Source organism: Stegostoma tigrinum, chromosome 15 (genome assembly GCF_030684315.1).
Source record: "Stegostoma tigrinum isolate sSteTig4 chromosome 15, sSteTig4.hap1, whole genome shotgun sequence".
In the NCBI taxonomy this organism is placed as follows: Eukaryota; Metazoa; Chordata; class Chondrichthyes; order Orectolobiformes; family Stegostomatidae; genus Stegostoma; species Stegostoma tigrinum.
In genome coordinates, this window is record NC_081368.1 from 69,698,526 (window position 1) to 69,719,436 (window position 20,911).

The 20,911-nt window shown below is 41.1% G+C and overlaps 1 protein-coding gene across 17 annotated transcripts in view; it reads left to right on the top strand.

The window, feature by feature from the left end:
- Nucleotides 1–20,532, top strand: part of LOC125458595 (muscleblind-like protein 3) — a 168,865-nt gene extending 148,333 nt beyond the window's left edge. For 13 of the 17 annotated variants that reach the window (XR_007248858.2, XR_007248859.2, XR_007248860.2 and 10 more), the window contains one exon: nucleotides 14,772–14,887. Coding sequence is in view for 4 of the 17 variants with exons in the window: in XM_048543994.2 (XP_048399951.1) it covers nucleotides 14,772–14,911 (140 nt within the window). In the remaining 13 variants the exon portion in view is untranslated. Of the gene's footprint in view, nucleotides 1–14,771 lie in introns of all 17 variants that reach the window. The other 4 variants (XM_048543994.2, XM_048543996.2, XM_059651509.1 and 1 more) reach the window with 3 other exon arrangements.
- Nucleotides 20,533–20,911: the final 379 nt, after the last annotated feature.

A 20,911-nucleotide genomic window follows, 5' to 3' on the forward strand; every position in this document is an offset into this window, starting at 1 on the left:
CCCCCCCCCCCCCCCCCCCGCCACATGGATTCTCTCATACACAGTCTCCGAAGCACATACGTTCTTCCTCCCCGCCGCCCCCCCCCCACACCTACACACCCACTCCCAAACGCAGGCATGCACTCTCGCTCCCTCCCCCAGTCTCTCTCACACACAGGCAAGCACATGTGAATCGATGTGGTGAATTTTTATTTGCAGATACATTCTATTTTGTTCAAGAAGCACACAATGTGGCGTTTTATAAAAATTCCTCCTTTTACAAAGAAAACCAGTCTGACTCCAAACCAAAACACAAACAGATTCTAAACAAGGCCTCACATCTAATATGCATTGTCTGACCGAAAATATCACCTCATCTTTACACTGATAAAATCTTTATTTCAGTCAGGACACTGATTTGAAAGGAATTCTGGGACTTAGATATACGTACTAATCAATTAAAATCTTCTAACTGATTAAAGATTTAACAGCATTTTATGTTTGTTTAGTACCTTGTGATCAGTGGTGTGACTCTTTGATCTTTTAGTTATAAATTCTGTGTCTGATACTATCTCTCTCACTAGCGCCTCAAAGAGTGAGGCTCTGAAAGCTTGTGTTTTCACATAAATTTGTTCAACTACAACCTGGTGTCGTGTCATTTTTGATCTTCTGGAATACCATGTACAGTTATGCTCGTCCAGTTACAGAAAGAGTACTATTAAGTTGGAAAGGGTTCAGAAGAGATTTACCAGGATGTTGCCAAGTATGGATGGTTTGATTTATAATGAAAGGCTAGATAGGCTGGAACTCTTTTCACTGGAGTGTAAGTGGTTGAGAGGCGACCTGATAGAAGTTTGTAAAATAATAAAGGGTGTAGATGGAGTTGTCTTTTCCCTCGGATGGGGGACTTCAAGACTTGGGGGCATATTTTTAATGTGAGAGGAGAGAGATTTAAAAAAGACGTGAGTGGCAAACTTTTTACGCAGAGGGTGGTTTGCATGTGGAATGAACTTGCTGAGGAATTGGTGAATTTGGTTATAATTGCAATGTTTAAAAGACATTTGGATAAGTACATGAATAGAAAAGGTTTGGAGAGATATGGACGACAGGCAGGTAGGACTATTTCAGTTTGGGATCATGTTTGGCGTGGACAAGTTGGACTGAAGTGTCTATTTCTGTGATGCGTGACTCTATGTGAAGAGGGCAGTCAGTTACAGATTTGCATGGCTTATACACTTGTCCACTGAGTGGGCAACAAATTGGGAGATGCACGGTAATGTGGGTGTGAGGTTTTTTGCTTTGCTGATAAAAATGAAAAAGCATGGAACGTATAAATGATGATGTTTAGAGGGCCTGGCTGTATTGACGCAAGGGTTGCAGGAAATGAGATAGCAAGTACAGTTGGGAAGGCAGATGGCATATTGGCCTTCATTTAAAAGGGATTGGAGAATGAGAGTAAGTATGTTGCAACTGTATGAAAATTTGGGACACATCTGGAGTGCCATGTGCAGTTTTGATTTTTTTTATTCATTCAGGAGATATAGACTTTTACTTGCTGGGATAGCATTTATTGCCCATCCCAAATTGTCAATGAGAAAGTGTTCAAGAGCAAATGTTTGTGGATATGATGTCAATGAAGTGATCTGCTTTTACCTGGATGGAAAGAAAGAATTATGTATTTGCTTTGGAGATTTACTAAGACTGGTTCATGGATTAAAGGTTTGTTCCATTATTAGAGGTTGAATAAATTGTGCCTTTTATTCACTGGTATTTTAGAAGAATGGGAGGTATTCTCATCGAGACATACTAAGTTAGGAAGAGGCTTGATTGTGTTGATGCTGATAGATTGCCCAAAGAACAGGAATAGTCTAGAATATGACAATACAGTTTCAGATTATAGAAGCAGTCTTTAAAACTGAGATGAGAAGCTACTTTGATTCAAAAGGTTGTGAATTGTTGGAATTTTCCACCCTCAGTGGATTATTGATGCTCCATTGTTAGACATTAAAGGATGAGAGTGGCAGGTAGATAGTCACTTGGTGAATCAAGGCATTTGGGATGTGAGCAGGAAAATGGAATTGAGGTGATAGTTATGAATAGTGGAGCAGACTTGACATGCTGTAAGGTCCACATATGTTCGTATTGCTTAAGTTTTTGGGTATGGTCATTTGGCGTGGATAGTGCAGTTGTGTACAATAAATATGCACTTATTTCACCCAGAGACCAGCTGAAAAGTTCATGCAATGCTTACAAGTGTATTGGGTAGCTGTATCACAAACTGCAATAATGTGTCCATTTTTGGGCACCAGACTTCAGGAAAGATATGAAGCCTTTGGAAAATGTGCACAGACTGATGATGTTCAGGTTGTCCTTCTTAGGGTAGAAAAACTTGGGAGGAGATTTGGCTTGGTGTTAAAAATCTTGGCGTAGGTAGAGAACCACAGCATCTATGATTTGTATTTATGTAAAGCCTTTAGCATAGGAGATAAAAACGGAGCGAAAACTTTAGTCAAAAGAGCAAGTTTTATGAGGTGTTTTAAAGGAGGAAACAGGAACAAGAATGATGAGAGATTTTGGGATTTCATTTCCAAGCATAGGATTTTGTCATTTGAAGGCATATCAGGCATTTGTGTGATTAAAATTGGAAATGATAAAAAAAGCCAGAATTAAGAAATGTAGATAATTCAAAGTTCTGAAGGAATTTAGGGGGTGTCAGGCCATAAAGGAATTTGAAACAAAGCACAAGTACTTTAATGTTTGAGGCATTGCTTAGCCAGGAGCTAAAGGAAGTTAGTGAGGCTGCTGAGTGAACAACGTTTGTGCAAGTTAGGACTTGGAAGCAGAGTTTTGGTGACTTCACGAATGTGGGAGCTTGGCCAGAAGCCTGTTAGAGTAGTCTCAGTAACACAGTAGTAAAATAAGCATTCATTTGGGTTTCAGTACCTGAATTGCTGTGACAAAGAAGAGAGAGGCAAGTGTTATGAAGGTGAAAATAGCTGGTTATACTGAAAGCACGACACTGTGGTTAAATGGTTACCTTGGAATCTAATATGATACCAGAAATATCCAAGTCAAATTTGAGAAACTATCCAAGAGTTCAATGAAGAAAAGAATGAGCAGCTGCAGACAGGGAATGGGCAGTAGATGACTGAATTAATGGGTTTTGTTTGATCATTCATAGGAGGGAGGCATTGCTGACAGGCTAACATTTATTGCCCATCCTTAATTTCCTTTGAGAAGCTGGTGGTGGCATGCCATCTTGAACTGTTATCCTCCGTGAGGTGTGTTACCCATAGAGCTGTTAAGAACTGGAATCCTTGGATGAACTGGGAAATCCACTGCCTACCAAAGATCAGGCATGCAGCATTCAAGTCAGACGATCCAGACCTGTACAGGAAATCCAGATATGGTGTCCACAAAGCCATCACAGATGCCAAGTGGCAGTACTGGACCAAATTAGAGGCCCAAACCAACCATACGGACACCCACGGCTTGTGATAAATCCTAAACAACATAACAGGATGCATACAGCAGACAGGATACAGTGGCAGCATGGTGGCTCAGTGGTTAGCAATGCTGCCTCACAGTGCCAGCAACCTGAGTTTGATTCCACCCTCGGGCGACTGACTGTATGGAGATTGCACGTTTGCCTTGTGTCTGCGTGGGTTTCTTTCCAGTGCTCCGATTTCCTCCTAGAAGATGTGCAAGTTCGGTGGATTGACCTTGCTGAATTGCCCCATAGTGCCCAGGGATATGCAGACTAGGTGGATTAGTCATGGGAAATGTGTGCTGATGAAGATAGAATGGATCTGGGAGGGATACTCTTCAGAAGGTTGGTGTGGACTTGATGAGCCAAATGGCCTGTTTCCACACTGTAAGAATTCTATGAAAATGAAGCAGGACACAATAGCAGACATAGACACATCTCACCCTTAAGTGCTCAATGCTTTCTATGTTTAGTTTGAGCAGAATGCCAGCGGCGCAGTGTCACCTGCTCTGACAGTCCCAGATGCACCTGTTCCCTCTGTCACCCTGCAGATATCAGATATCAGTCTTCCTTGTAACCAATCCAAAGAAGGTGACAAGCCCAGGAGAAGTCCCTGGCCACGAGCTTCGATCCTGTGCAGACCAGCTGGTGGAGGTATTCACTGACACATCCTCAACATCTCCCTCGTACAAGTCGAAGTCCCTGCCTGGTTAGAGAAGATCACCCTCATCCCAGTACCTAGGAAATCACATGCAACTTGCCTTAACGACTACCACCCTGTGGCTCTGACCTCCATAATCATGAAGTGCTTCAAGAGGCTGCTCGTGCCCACGTCAATTCCAGCCTCCCAGGCTGCCTCAATCGCCCGCAAGTTGCCCACCAATGTAGTAGTTCCGTAGCAGACACTGTTTCCCTCGTCCTGCAGTTACCCCTGGAATATCTGGATAACAAGGACAGCTATGTCAGACTTCTGCTCATCGACTGCAATTCTACCTTCAACACCATCCTCTCCTCCAGACTCATCTCGCCTTCTGCGACTGGATCCTTGACTTCCTGGCCATAGACAACTGCACCTCCTCCACGATAATACTCAACACTGGACCCCCCCAGAGTATGCATTCTTAGTATTCCCTGTAGTCCTATGACTGTGTTGCCAAATTCTGAACACCGCCATCTGCAAGTTTTCTGACACCACCACCATGGTAGGCCAGATATCAAACAATGATGAGTCATAAAGAGGCAGAAAGGTGATAGAGGCTCGGTGACGTGGTGAAATGATAACAACCCCTGTCTCAATGGCGGCAAAACAAGGGAACTAATCATTGACTTCAGAAAGAAAGGAGGAAAATATGCCCGTATTTACATCAGTGGACTGGAGATTGAGAGGGTTGAGGGAGTGGAGCTCCTAAGAACGACAATAACCTGTCCTGGACTTCCCATGTAGATGCAGCGGTCAAGGAGGCACAATAACAGGTCTTCCTTCTCAGGTAGCTCAGTAAATTCTGTACGTCCATAAGGACCCTCACCATCTTTTACAGATGCACCATAGAAAGCATGCCATCTAGATACATAACAACCTGGTACAGCAACTGCTATGCCCAGGACTATAAGAAACGACTGAAAGTGTGTCCACAGCCCGGACCATCACACCGCCAACTTCTGTCTATGGACTCCACTTATACCTATTGTTGAGGCAGCAAGGTTGCCCATATCATCAAAGACCCATTGTACCCATTACTGCTCTTCTGCAACCTCTTCCAGTAGGCTGGATATAGAAAAGCTTGAACACACGCGTCAACAGGTTCCAGAACAGCTTCTTACCTGCTGTTATTAGATGATAAATAGACTGTCTAACTTCAAATAATGTTGATCTTGTCTCGCACAATGCTTGTGCAGCGTAACCTGTATGTCTCATTTTCAAGTTTTTTTTCACCCTATGTGATTTGCCTGTACTGCTCACAAATCAAGCTTTTCGCTGTACTTAGGTACACGTGACAATAAATCAAATCAAGAGATCAAGGAACGAGTTACAGGATTTTGACCCAGTGACAGTGAAGGAATGGAGCTGCAGTTCTTATTCTGGATATGACTTAAAGGGCAAATGCATCTGGTGATGTCCCAAGTATCTGTTCTTGTCTTTATAGGTGGGAGAGGTCATGGGTTTGGAAGGTGCTGTTGAGGGAATCTTAGTAATCTTGTAAGGGGAAATGTTGCTCCTGTACATTGGAAGTGAAGGAAATTAATGTTGGATGCGGTCCCAGGCAAGTGGACTGTTATATCCAGGATGGTGTCAAGCTTCTTGATTTGCATCTGGAGCTACACCTGTCCATGCAGTGGAGAGTATTACATCAGATGATGAACTGCAGTAATGCACCAAAGTTCCTTCAACTTGTACCTTGCAGATGGTGACAGACATTGGAAAGTTGGAATGCGTATTACTTTTAGCAGAATTCCTCACCTCTGCCCTGCTCTTGTGGCCACAGTATTTAATCTAATTCAGTGTCCAGTTAATTGTAACCCCCAGAATGTTGAGTGGTAAATTCAGCAATGCTAATACCATTGAATGTCAAGGGGCCATGGTTAAACTTGTTCTTGTTGGAGCTGGTCACTACCTGGCAGTTGTATGGTGTGAATGTTACTTGCTACTTGTCAGGCCAAGCCTGGATATTGTCCAGGTTTTACTGTATTTGGGTGTAGGCTGCTTCAGTACCTGATGATTCACAAATGGTGCTGAACTTTGTGCAAACATCAGTAATCTTTGCACTTCTGACATCATGATGGATGGAAGATCATTATAGCAGCTGAAGATGGCTGGGTCTAGGACACTGTCTTGAGGAGTTTCTAGTAAAGTCCTAGCACTGAGTTAATTGTTCCAGAACAGCCACAACAATGTTCGTTTGTGTTGGTATGACTCCGAACAGGGAAAAATTTCCCCTGATTCTCTTTGACTGCAGTTTTTCCTGGGCTCCTTGATGCCATACTCGATAGAATGCTGCCTTGATATCAGGGGAAGTCACTCTCACCTCACCGTTGGAGTTCAACTCTTCTTAACATTTAGAGTAGCCCTGGCAGAATGTAACCTGAGCATCAGTGAGTCGTTTAATCTTTGCAAATGCCACTTGATAGCACTGTGACAACGTTCTCTGTAATGTTCTTACCGGCTGCACAGGCCTCTGAGGCCCTTGTGTAGCAGTGACTTCTGGAACTGGAAGTCAATGCCATGATTGGTGTGTTGATGTCAAAGGCTGTGTGGAACATTGGAGCAGCTGCATGCATGCGCAGCAGCGCAGTTTGAAGGGATCGTTTGACTGGGACAGTCTGTTCTGTCACTTTGTCTAACTGTAGACTGATCAGTTAGTTAACTAGTTTGGATTTATCCTGCATTTTATGCATAGGACATGACTGGGCAATTTTCCACATTGCCAGCATTGTAGCTCAACAGGAGCACCTTGACTGGTAGTGTGGCTGGTTTTGGACCGCATGTTGTCACTATTACTTGCCTTTATTCTTAACTTGTCATGAGGGCAAAAATACACCTACTGCAGTGGAACAAGGAAAGAGAGAAGGGACCAAGGATGGTCCTGCACAGTAAGGAGTTCCCCAGGAGCCGTAAATAGATTTTGAAGAGGAGTGGCTTGGAGGCAGAACAAATAGTTAAGGAGGAAATGTTTTCAAAGGCTGATAGACTGTTAAATAGAGTGTAGAAAATTAAGGCAGCAGGCAAAAGATTCATAGGTGATGTGGGGATAAAGTTTCGTTTATGTACCAAATGATCAGGATTTGGAATTCGCTGCCTGAAAGAGTCATGAAAGCAGATTCCATGACTGCCGTCAAATGGAATTAGATAAATACTTAACTGAGAAAAATGTTTAGGAATAGGGGAAAGAGTGGTTGAGTTAGAATAACTGGATTGCTGTTTGAAAGAGATGTGATGAGACCTGATGGCAGCCTCCTCTGCTACAAATATTCTGAGTGTAAATGTGAATGGCACTTCAGCCTCTTTTCATCCTGGTCATCAAAGTCACTTTGGAAATTTGAACACTTGAGGTACTATTGTCATTAGTATTAATAATATAATACCACTAATGTACTACAATCTCGTGACATGAAGTCACTACTGTAATTTTCCCAGTATTACATGCAGTTTCTTCTCTAGAAAATTGACCTGTGAGTTGGGGTGCATATTGTATAGGAGATCAATGTAGGTTTTTTGAAGGCAGTGTGTGGGCTGCATGTAGAATGCATTGATTATATTTAGAGTTATATTTGGGGTCTTTATTATCCAAAACCCTTTGTGGAATTACTAGTTTGGTACTCGTAGCCAAGTTATGTTAATTGTTATATACCCAGTGTCACAAATTTACTTGTAAGCTAACTTCACAAATTTACTAGCCCTCAAAATGTTCGGGCTAAAAGCAGTACAAGGAAAAGCAATGGATATAAAGGAACAAGAATGGCTTTAGTGTAAATGATGAAGAGCTGTGGGGCATTTCAGAATCCATAATACCAAATGAGAGCCTGTCTCCTGTGGATGCAAAAGGTCCAATTGCATTAATTTGAAAAAGTGCAGGGTTTGTGGAAGAGTTCTCCCGACCCACTTAGTCAGGGCCAATAATTCCTTCAACCAATATCACCAAAACTGATCTGGCCATTTATCACTTTGCTGTTAGTGGGGACTTTACTACGTGCAAATTAACTGTAACATCCTGCATTACAAATGTGACCAACTTCAAAAGCACTTCATTTGCAGTAGAATACTGTGGAATTTCTTGTCTAGGTCCTTTTGCAAGTGAACGTGGACTGATGTAGTATCTGAGGAACTGCAAGTGATGCTGAACATTGTGCAGCCATCAGCGTACATCCTCACTTCTGACCTAATGATGAAGGGATGACCGTATTTATTACTGAGCATTTGATGCCATACAAAGTTATTTGCACTGTTAACCAAACGTTTGGTCAAATAAGTAGCTTGTAATGAATATCTTGAATGAGGGGGAGAAGTAGCCCTGGCTGCTGCATTTCTTTTATTCCATTTACATTACGTAACTGAATTTAGTTTCCCAGTTGTCTTGGTGGGATTTAAATTCAAGTTACTGGATCAAAAGCCTAGACTTTTAGATTATTAATCCTTCAATTTAGCCATTTTAACTCTGACAAATATAATTAGTCCATGCAATAACTGAGTGGTATTGTCACTGGACTGTTAATCCAGAGACCAAGACAACACACGGGGTTCAAGTTCTGCCACAGCAGATGGTGAAATCTGAATTCAATAAAAAAAATCTGGAATCAGAGACCTAGTGATGACCTTTGCCAATTGTCCGAAAAAAGCCGTCTGGTTCACTGATGTCCTTTAGGGAAGGAAGTGCCATCCTTACCTGGTCTGACCTGTATGTGACTCCAGACCCACAGCAATGTGGTTGACTCCTATCTGTCCTTTGGACCACTAAGATGGGCAATAAACACCCTCATTGCGTAAATGATTAAAGAAGAAAAAAAATTCAATGTCATGTTTTTTGACATACAGTTTTAAGTAATAGGACGATGAGTAGCTAGGACCATGTAATTTCCCTGCTAACGTTTACTTATCCCATATCAGTCCTGGTGTAATTACTGCACGTGAAGCTATTACCATGTAGTCACCTTTTTTACTGGCTGTGCTATTAGTCCATACAGAAGCTATACAATGTGGCTACTGCATACATAGACAGTAACCTCTGTTATTCCCACGGAGGCCAGCATGATATAGTCTTTTTGTGCCAGTGAATTGCCCAATTACAGACAGTTTCAGGGATTGAGCTCATGGTAATTTTGTACTGTATAAGTGTATTGTATGCATGCAATATAAACACAATTTCCGGTCTACTGATATGCTGACGATACCTAGCTCTGCCTTGCCACCACCTCTCTCGATCCCACTGAATGGTCAGTCTGCGTGTTCGACATCTGGTGCAGGGTGAGAAGAAACTTCCTCCAGTGAAATATCAGGAAGAACAAAGTCGTTTTCTTTGGTTCCTGTCAAATATTCCAATCCATAGCTTCTGACTTCATTGCTCACCTTAGCCAATGGAGAAGACTGAAACATATCAAATGTCATACTTGACCCACTTGTCACACTTCACCTGGTGAAGGAGCAGTGCTCCACATGCTTGTGATTTCTGATAAACCTGTTGTACTGTAACCTGGTGTCGCGTGACTTCTGACTTTGTCCAACCACTATGACCTTCACATCGTAATTGACCCTGAGAAGAGCATCTCATCACATCTCTACCTTCTCACCAAGATGACTCACTTCCACTACTTTAACATTAGCTTCTTCTGCCCCTACCTCAGCTCGTTCACTACTAAATTACTGATGTGTATCATTTTTATTTCTAAACTTGTCTCGTCCAATGCTGCTGTTAAATCTCATGTCTCCAACTTGTTTGGGTTTATCCAAAATTCTACTGCCTCTGCTCATTTTCACACCAAGTGCTTCCCCGTGTGTGCTGACCTGTATTGGCTCCAAGTCAAACATTTTCAAATGCTCATATTTGTTTTCAAATACCTCTGTGGTCTTTGTCTAGGTCTTGTAATCTCCCCAGCCCTCTGAAAAATTTAGGACTCTTCCAATTCTGGCCTGTTGAGTCTCCCTGATTTAACTTGCTCTGTTGGTGGCTATTTCTTCAGATGCCAATACCCTAGCTCTGGAATTTTCTTCCCAACCACCTACACCCCACTTTCCTCTTGAAGATGCTGTATTTGGATCAAGCTTTATGCCACTGCTGTAATGCCCTCTTTTGCAGCTCAGCTTAGATGAGAGGGGAAACATTTTGAAAAAGGTAGGCAGTGTTTTTACATAGAATGGTTTGTGTATAGAACTGCCAAATGAAGTGGTAGATATGGGTACAGCAACAACATTTAAGACATTTAGATAAATACATGAATAACAAAGGTTTGGAGGGATGTGGTCCAAATGTAGACAAAGGGGACTAGTTTCATTTGGAAATATGATCACTGTGGACTTGTTGGACTAAAGGGTCTGTTTCCATGCTGTATGATGCTGACTGTAGACTGATTAGGGTTTGCAGGCTGCTATCTCACAAAATTCAACTTCCACTGTGATTTAATTTCCAGAGAACAAATTCCCAGCTATTTAGAGTTCTATTTCCAAATGTGCCATTGTGCGTCGTACACTTTTGGATTAGTTCAACAAGATAGCCATGATAATATATTTCTCAGGAGAAAATCACTTCCACAACAGATTATTGTAGTTCTAATAGAACATAGAACATAGAAAAGTACAGCACAGTACAGGCCCTTCAGCCCACGATGTTGTGCCATGGCATAATCCTAATCCAAAAATACAGTAACCTAACCTACATTCCCCTCAATTCACTGCTGTCCATGTGCATGTCCAGCAGTCGCTTAAATGTCACTAATGACTCTGCTTCCACAACTACCACTGGCAAACTGTTCCATGCGCTCACAACTCTCTGGGTGAAGAACCTCCCTCTGACGTCTCCTCTATACCTTCCTCCTAACACCTTAAAATTATGACTCCTCGTGGCAGTCAATCCTGCCCTGGGGAAAAGTCTCTGGCAGTTGACTCTATCCATGCCTCTCATTACCTTGTACACCTCAATCAGGTCACCTCTCTTCTTCCTTCTCTCCAGAAAGAAAAGTCAGAGCTCAGTCAAACTCTCCTCGTAAGACAAGCCCTCCAGTCCAGGCAGCATCTTGGTAAACCTCCTTTGCACCCTCTCCAAAGCCTCCACATCTTTCCTATAATAGGGCAACCAGAACTGGACACACTATTCCAAGTGTGGTCTCACCAGGGTTTTGTAGAGCTGCAGCATAACCTCGTGGCTCTTAAACTCGATCCCCCTGTTAATGAAAGCCAAAACACCATATGCTTTCTTAACAACCTTATCCACTTGGGTGGCAACTTTGAGGGAGTTCCACACTTGAACACCAAGATCCCGCTGTTCCTCCACACTGCCGAGAATCCCGCCTTTAATCCTATATTCAGCATTTAAGTTCGACCTTCCAAAATGCATCACCTTGCATTTATCCAGGTTGAACTCCATCTGCCATTTCTCAGCCCAGCTCTGTATACTGTCAATGTCTCACTGAAGCCTGCAAATAGCCCTCGATACCATCACCGGCACCTCCAACCTTTGTGTCATCAGCAAACATACTAACCCCCCCCTCAACCTCCTCATCCAAGTCATTTATAAAAACTACAAAGAGCACAAGCCCAAGAACAGAGCCCTGGGGACACCACTCAGCACTGATCTCCAGGCAGAATATTTACCATCTACAACCACTCTGTCTCCTGTCAGCCAACCAATTCTGAATCCAGACAGCCAAATCACCCTGTATCCTATACCTCCTGACTTTATGAATGAGCCTGCCATGGGGAACCTTATCAAATGCCTTGCTGAAGTCCATGTACGCCACATCCACTGCTCGACCCTCGTCAACCTGTCTCGTGACCTCAGAGAACTCAATAAGATTTGTGAGGCATGACCTGCCCCTCTCAAAGCCATGCTGACTCCCTTTAATCACGCTCTGCTTTTCCAAATAGCCATAAATCCTACCCCTCAGAATTCTTTCCAAAACCTTGCTGACCACAGACATAAGACTGACTGGTTTGTAATTTCCAGGGATTTCCCTATTCCCTTTCTTGAAGAGAGGAACAACATTTGCCTCCCTCCGGTCTTCTGGTACGACTCCCGTGGAGAGTGAGGAAGCAAAGGTCTTCACCAGCGGCTTAGCAACCTCCTTTCTCACTTTCCGGAACAACCTAGGATAAATCTGGTCTGGCCCTGGGGACTTATCAATCTTAATGTTCGCTAAAATTTCCAGCACATCAACTGCTTCAATCTCGAACTGTTCAAGCCTGTTTTCCTGCTCCTCAAAGTTCTCATTCACAATAAGGTCCCTTTCCTTAGTGAAAACCGAAGCAAAAAACCCATTTAGGGCTTCCCCTATCTGCTCACACTCCACGCACAAGTTCCCTACGCTATCCCTGATCGGCCCTACCTGCTCCCTGATCATTCTCTTATTCCTCACGTATGAGTAAAATGCCTTCAGGTTCTCCCTAATCCTTCCTGCCAAGCCTTTCTCGTGCCCCCTCCTGGCCCTCCTCAGTCCACTTTTGAGCTCTTTCCGAGCAAGCCTGTAATCCTTTAAAGCTGTGCTAGACCCTTGCTTCCTCCACCTTATATAAGCTGCCTTTTTCTTTTTGATCAGAAGCACCTCTGTTCCCGTCATCCAAGGCTCCTTAATTTTACCCCTTCTTACCAGTCTGAGAGGAACAAATTTATGCATCACTCGCAACAACTGCTCCTTAAACAGTCTCCACATGTCTGTTGTGCCCCTTCTGTGGAACAATTGCTCCCAATCTGTACTTCCCAACTCCTGCCTGATAGCGTCATAGTTTCCTTTACCCCAGTTAAATATCTTCCCTTGGTAACTGCTCCTTTCCCTTTCCATGGCTATGGTAAATGTGAGGCTGTTGTGGTCACTGTCGCCAAAGTGTTCTCCCACCGTGACATCTGACACCTGTCCTGGCTCATTGCTGAGCACCAAATCCAAAATGGCCTCCCCCCTTGTCGGCCTGTCCACATGCTGAGTAAGGATACCCTCCGGAACACACCTGACAAAAACAGCTCCATCCAAACCATCTGGACTAAGGAGGTTCCAATCTATATTGGGAAAGTTGAAGTCACCCATAACAACAACCCTGCTACATTTGCACTTTTCAACGATCTGCCGGCCTATGAGTTCTTTGATCTCCCTACTGCTATTTGGGGGTCTGTAGAAAACCCCCAATGAGGTGACTGCTCCCTTGCTGTTCCTAACTACCACCCATACTGACTCAGTCAACAAACCTTCCTCGGCAACCTCAGTAGACGAGTCCTCATCAAAAGTTCTTTCAGCCATTGTTATACTGTCCTTGACTAACAAAGCCACACCTCCCCCTCTTTTACCACCTTCCCTCACCTTAATGAAAGATCTAAAACCCTGGAACCTGCAACATCCATTCCTGACCCTAAATAGGTACTTCAAGATAATGAAATAGAGTACTACTTATATTGGATCGTGAGTCAGTTATAAGGGAGTGTTGACTTCAGATTGTCATAATAGAAATATAGAGAATTATTTTCACGGAGGGTTCTTAGAACATGGAACACTTTGCCACTAGGCATTTTCAGGGAAGAGACTATATAACATTAAAAGAGGAGCCAGATAAACATCTGGAAAGGCAATAGAGTAGAACTTGAAAAAAATGTAAAACCGTTCACTTAGGTGAAAAAGATTCAGTTAAAGTCTACCACCAGCAGAAGATATGTTCAGCCAAATGGCCTCCTTTGCTGTTGTATTAAATCAGTAAATGGGAAGGTTATAAGGTCAGTCTTTTCTCCTTTTTATTGCTGATTCATCATCTCACATTCAACTGAAAGTGGAAGAGTAGAACACAGTAACTGTGTGGGTTTTGAGCCCTGGGAGAAACTTCATTCTATCTATCTGCCCTACAGAAAGCTCCAGTATAGTAAAGCATTCACCTAGCAGACAGATATTGAAACCCCTTTCAGCAAATGAAAGACTGACCGTAACACTCAACCTGTGCTCGTCTCGTGGGATATCAAGTTCAACAACTCATGAGTAACTGGAACTGCTCTTGTATATAAATCTAAAAACTTAAATAATTATACACTTATTAGTCTTCTGTGATGTTGCACATGATGAGTCTCAAAATAAATGTAACCTTCAGCTGAAATAGGATTAGAAAACAGAAGATAACGGAACTCAAATAGGCAGATTTGACATTTTTATATTTTCGCAACAATTTTTTGTATAGTAATAATGATCATGCTATAATTACTTCCTAAGGTGGCCTCACTGTACCTTCATTAATGGAATTACAGCTTTGTCCAATTATATAGATAGTTGCTATTATAAATGTAATGGAGAATATTGCCCATAAACATAAGATTTTTAACATACTAAAATCCCCTGTGTTAATAAAATTGATTTTTTTTCTGCTGTCTTCAGTGTTTACATTGATAAGACAGTTCAGCTGTCATTGTTTGTGACTGAGTTATCAAGATAATTCTTGCTGCAGAATGATAAATGGTAAGTTATTTGGGATTTACTGATAAAATTGTCTAATGAAGGCTTAGTTTAAATTATAGCACAAAACATTAGGTTTGAGACTTAAACGTTTCTCAGACAGGATACAATGAGAAAAACATTTTAGCAGGGCAATATGCGTGGCTCTTCTGTGTTTTCTAACATCTGCCTTCTTGCTCTGTAGGGCATCATGTTGAAATAATAAACAGCACACTGGTGGAAAACCAGGACATCTTGGGAAGCTGCACATGGCCTTTGTGTACATACTCCCATCATCCCCATGCTACCACCTCCACAGTAAGCCTACCACAGCCTACATGCTAACCAAAACCAAAATGATGGGAATGTCAAGAAGTAAAACAAAAAGCACTATAAAAACATCAAGTAAATTTACATACTCCTGTTAGACACTACTTGTATGTAGTAATTAAATGAGATATAGTACTGCTTATATCTCATTGCTGTAATACATTTATAATCAATTCATGGTAATAGTGATGAGCATTTTCAACGTAAGACTGTTGGTTTAATGTATATTATCAATAGAATTGTTTATCTGTCTTGATTTTTATGTAAGAGTGTTATCTTAACTGAATGTTAAGTTTACATCAGAATAAAAACTAGTTTTGTTTTTAAGGAAATGTCTTTCGTGGAACAGGTTCCCCAATAGCCTCCTATTTGGTCACCAGTTCTTCAATTTAATCCTAATTACATACAAAAAATGAATGTTAATGAGAATCAGGACAAAAACAATTGAAATAGAGAGTGATGATGAACTCTAGTCCTTACTGTGTGTCCAGTTTCCAATTATGCCTTGTCTGTGTTACATCGAATTTTATAAAACTTAGAATATATCCAGATTTAAGAGATATGTTTTGTATAGCAATATTTTCTGTGTAAATAATGATGCATGCTTTACAATGCACACCTACACTCGTGATATGATCAGGAGCCTCTGGGCGTACAGTACTCAACTATATAAACACTTCAAGTAGAAAATTCAAGAACGTACAAAAAGATTGTAGAAGTATCACTATCTGTGTAGCTATATAAAACTTATGTAATTGACAGGTATGTGCTGGAGTCAATCTATCACACTGACAAGTTATTGATAATTGTCCCTGAGGGTCTGGAAACATATTGTAGTAGAAGAGATTGATCTTTCTGTTACTAGCATGCTTTCTATTGCAAATATTTTGGTCCTGTTTTTTCCTTCTGAACTGTTCTAATGAAATAGGCCTGGCTATTGGGGAATAGTCCTGCACGTGTTTCTTTGTTCTCCCATTTCTATTGCTGGCCAGAACCTCTTCCTTCACACTGTGTTCCAGTGCCTCAGAGAAAGCCAGGTGAGTGTCGCTAAGCTTGAATGAATGTGGTGTATTGAGGGTATTAAAGGGACTCTGATTCATTGAAGCTAAATTAAGTGCTTTATGCTGTCACCTCTGTGCTTCACAGGCACAGTACAGGATGTGCTTTCTGGCCACAGTAGACACAATTGCAGAGCTAGGTCACATTGATAGTGGGCAACTGAGGTTCCGCACTGTGTTTGGTGGCATCAACTAGAAATAGACAAATTTAGATTACAGACCAGTATCTAAGTAAAGAATGGAAGCATTCTAGTTATGATGGATACTCAATATTCATTTCTTTAAATTGGTTGGACTGAAAGTCAAAGTGCTGTTGGAAAGTGACCATGTTATTACAATTCAGATCAGTAGAAACCTAACTGATCTTATCCAATTGAAGAGTTGATAGAGAGATTTGGGGCAGCAGCCCATGTTCTTTCTATTTGAGCCTTGGCTTGTGATCTGAGGGCCTAGATTAATTTTCTTCTGGATAGTTACACTAGGCAGTATTCAAGGCGATGCCATTAAATGCAGTGCACATAGAGTCGTTCCACTACACGTGTCAAGCTGTGAAACATCATTGTAAATGTACACTTGTCACTTGACTAGTGTACGGTGAATACAGAGAGGAGATAGATGACCTCTCTGAGCATGAAGACATATGCAACTGGAAAAGCCCATTAGCTTCAATGGAACAATCCTTTGAATTGGCTCAGAACTCCAAACCATCACACTTCTAGCCTCCCAACTCACTCACCCCACAATTCCCCAGTCTACAATTGCAGGGTGTCTAGAATTTAAGATAACTTCCCATTCAAAGTAAAGTCAGAGGTTCCTGCTGATGATAAAAAAAAATAGATATGGAGGTTGTTTAGGGTAGTTTTATGAGGTGCCTCAGATGCTTCTGCATCACTGGCAAATTAGAAATTAAAAAGGGTTAAAAGCAACGAAAGCTCAAAGCACTAGTGTCACCAAATGCAATTAAAAACACAGGCAAAAAATGCCATTTCTGAAGCCGCACTAAGAAGAAACAATAATAAATGTGCAATGAATTATTCCAAATGATTTGTTTAATTGAAAAATGGAAGTCGTCAGACTATAAACATCATTAGCTCGTGTGCATTCTTCATCACAGTCACATTGACTGAAAGTGACTCTAAATAAGAACTTTCTGCATCACAGATTCATTTCTTTGTATTATTGTGGGATGGCTGGATCCTAGTGCCCACCCGCAGTAGTTTTCACCAGCCAGCACCACCACCTCATCCAACATCTCTTTTTATATCATCCACCATTTTTTTTTGGTTTGTTTGTTTTGGTTTTATTTTCAGCCTTATGCAAATGATATGCAAGAAATCCTGAACCTTGGATAAAACGGGTCACACTGAGGAAAAGTGGAATGAAGAGAGTAGAGGACAGAAACAGGGATTTTTTTTTTCTAGTTGGGCTGGACAAGTTAAACTTAACCTTCTGTTCCCATCGCAGCAAAAAGTGCAACACAAAGTTAGGAAAGGAAGGAGTCAAGCACACCAGTGCTGTTTCTGCTATTGAAATGACTAAATGAAAAAGTAATTGTTATAGCCACATGTTCCATTAACTACACAGGAATTTGAGTTAATGTAGTTTGCAGGCTCTGTTAGTATATCTGGCAGGTTTAGATAGTACTACATTTCTTCACCCTTGTGTGTTTCACAGTACTGTACGCTGAGAATGGAAAAATCTTTTGGGAACAAAGTTCCATCCCTCTTGGAAGGGTCAGCAAGATATTCACTTAATTAACTGTGTGCCTGTAAAAGGGCCTTAGATGCTATAACGGTTTAAAACTGTGTAACCTATAGACATTTGAGCTGATAGCCTAATCTAAATGTCAGTACATTACAGCATACCATGTACTATCAGTGATGAGACTGAAGTCTAAACTTCTCATTTTCTTAACACTGCTGAAGTTTCTCTACATTGATTGCTTAGTTTTAATTACAGATAATTAGGAATTAACGATTTAAATCTGGGGGAGTGTTAATAAAAGTTTTGGTTTTAACATTTGTATTTGAAACCATTTATTAATTCATTAAAAGTCATTTATTTTATGCTAACCTTCACTGGGATATGGTTAAAAGAAGTTTAATACAATACATACCTAGTTTGTGTAGTTTACATTTTAGAACAAAATTAACTTTGTATGTAACTCTTACAATGATAGATTCATTGTTAACTAATTATGATATTGAGTTGTTGCTATGGCAACAAAACTACAACATGGCTACCTTTGTATAAATTATTTGTGAATTTTCACTTGTAATTTTAAAAAAAATGTACATCGTCATGGACTTTAAAAAAGGTACAGTTAGACACACTCAGGCAAAGAGAAATGATATCCTTTGACTATTTTGAATACCCAAAGTTCCACTCAAAACGTACTTGAGACCTGAATCTGTGTCTGTACGTCCCTTTCTCAGTCAAAGAGGTTTACAACACGTGGATTTCGAACCGGGTTTTATAATGAGATGAAAGTGTGGTACAGTGTTGTAAAAGAAAACAAAAACTCTGAAGAAATCTGAGAATGCTGCAGTTTAACTGATTTGACCTTTAGTGTATGATTGTGTGTGACACATCTTTTTTTTGCACTTATGTACATAGTTAAAAGAAATATTCAGATCTTATTTTGAATAAAAAAAAGGAACTGTGTTAAATACAGAGAAGTTTGTTAAGGTAAATAAGGTCGGCATTGCTAAAGGCTTTGGAAAATATGAGGAATGGTTTTTGCTATAAAACTTATCTGGAAGCATGATGGCGCTTTGCTGTTGAGAAAAGCTTTGTAGTTTTGCCATAGCTTTACTGTACAATGATTGAGAACAACACACTCAGTTCTAGAGTTTAGAATCAAGCCTTCAGCAGCCAGATACAATCCTCCTGTTGAAATGGTTTAAACAGTAAAAAGAAAACTCAAATAAATTAGCCATCAACACACAAGGAAACTGATGAATTGCAAGATGAAAAAAAAACAATCATGTTACACTGATATCAAAGGTTCAAGTTCTATAATACTGTACACAAATGCAATCTGATGGTGGAAGCCTACTGATTTTGTTGCCATGGCTGCTGTATCATAGCAACTGAGGGGATGAGTATCCCTGCTGATGGGTTGCGGTGGAAACCTGTAAGCAGGATTCTGTTGCCTTTGTTCACGTAATGTGCATTTTGTCACTTTTAAGGTTTGTCCCATGCACAGGGCAGATTTCTGCATCTTGAACCCTCATGATTTGAAACCTGTATCTACAAATTGGGGAGCAGACCTTCTTGTGGCTGGTGAGATGGTTAGAAGGTGAATTCAACCTAGCACTTAATCTAAGACCTCCTCCCTTCAACACACCTCTCATTGGGCAAAAAAAAAAGACACATTGAAATTAAGCAAATGGAGCATTTATCCTTTAAGGCAAGGTCCCAAAATTGCACGAAAGTTAAAGGTGTTCATTCCCTCAGCTGCTACAAGCAAAATAGTAGCTTTAAATTTCTTTTCTCTTTAGATTTCTGCCATATTAGCTTGCTGTAGTGCTTGTATGTGCTTTAGATAAGATGTGCTGTATGCTACATATTTCAGTATTTTACTTATATTGCCACTGTTTAATTTCTGACCTTTTAAAAAAAAATAAAATGCTTGTGTGTAAATTTTTGTTATACTCATTAATTTCAAAGTGAAACAAATAGCGAGTATTTCTTGTCAGTGCACAATTGAAGTTGTACAGATGTTTCCCGAGCCACTGTTTGGTTGCAAACATTTCATCACCCTGTTAGGTAACATTGTCAATGTGTGTCCGGTGAAGCATTGGTGTTCTGTCCCGCTTGTTATTTACATGCCTCTGTTTGCTGGGGTGGTTGGCATTTGGAAATCTATCACCATTCCTTCAGTGTTGTTGGCTCAAAGACAAAGTGATAGGCAATAAATGCTGGGACAACCAGTTAAGTCCATACCCTGTGAACAAATGAAGAAAAAAGCCCATCATACAGAACAACCAGCATTTTCCCCCAGGCTGTCCAAACTGGTTCTTTATTAATCAAGTTATGATACATTGATTTGACTTTAAAGTGCTTCCCAAATGCTATTCATTTTTTCAGTACTAAACATTTGGAATCGTCCCTGCATAAATACTGCTCCATAGTAACCTACTATCTCACTCCACCATCTGCAATTAAACCGAATATTTGCAGTTTTTGATAGCATATCTGCATTATTGCTGATTTTTGCCTATTTGCACCCCTGTAACATTCACCTGTTTCAACACTTACCTCAGTTTATATTCTGCTGAAACCCTATCCATGCCCTCATCTGATTCTGGCCTCCTTTCAACCACCAGGGCCTGAACCTCTGAAATTCTCTACACCTGTCTACTTCACACTTCCCCTTTAAAATGTTCCTTAAAACCCACCTCTTCAGTCAACTTGTCCTAACAACCCCCTATATGTCATGTTTTACTTCATGACACACCTGTGAAACATCTTGGTATGTTTCAATCATGTTTTTTTTAGATTAGATTCCCTACAGTGTAGAAATAGGCCTTTGGTCCAACAAGTCCACACCGCCCCTTGAAGCATCCCAACCAGACCCATCCCCCTATAACCCACACACCCCTGAACACTACGGGCAATTTAGCATAGCCGATCCCCCTAGTCTGCACATCTTTGGACTGTGGGAAGAAGCCAGAGGAAACCCATGCAGACACTGGGAGAATGTACAAACCCCACACAGACAGTTGCCTGCGGTTGGAATTGAACCCAGGCCCCTGGTGCTGTGAGGCTGCAGTGTAAACCACTGAGCCACCCATGCTGCCCCTTAGGGAGTTAAGGGTGCTATATAAATGCAAGTTGGTTCGTTCATGCCCACATCCTCCACCTCCTGCCAGAGTTGCTTGTACCGCACAAAACAAGAAGAAAAGCTAAAGAATACCCATTGGTATTGCTGCCAATTGTCCAAGTTATTTGA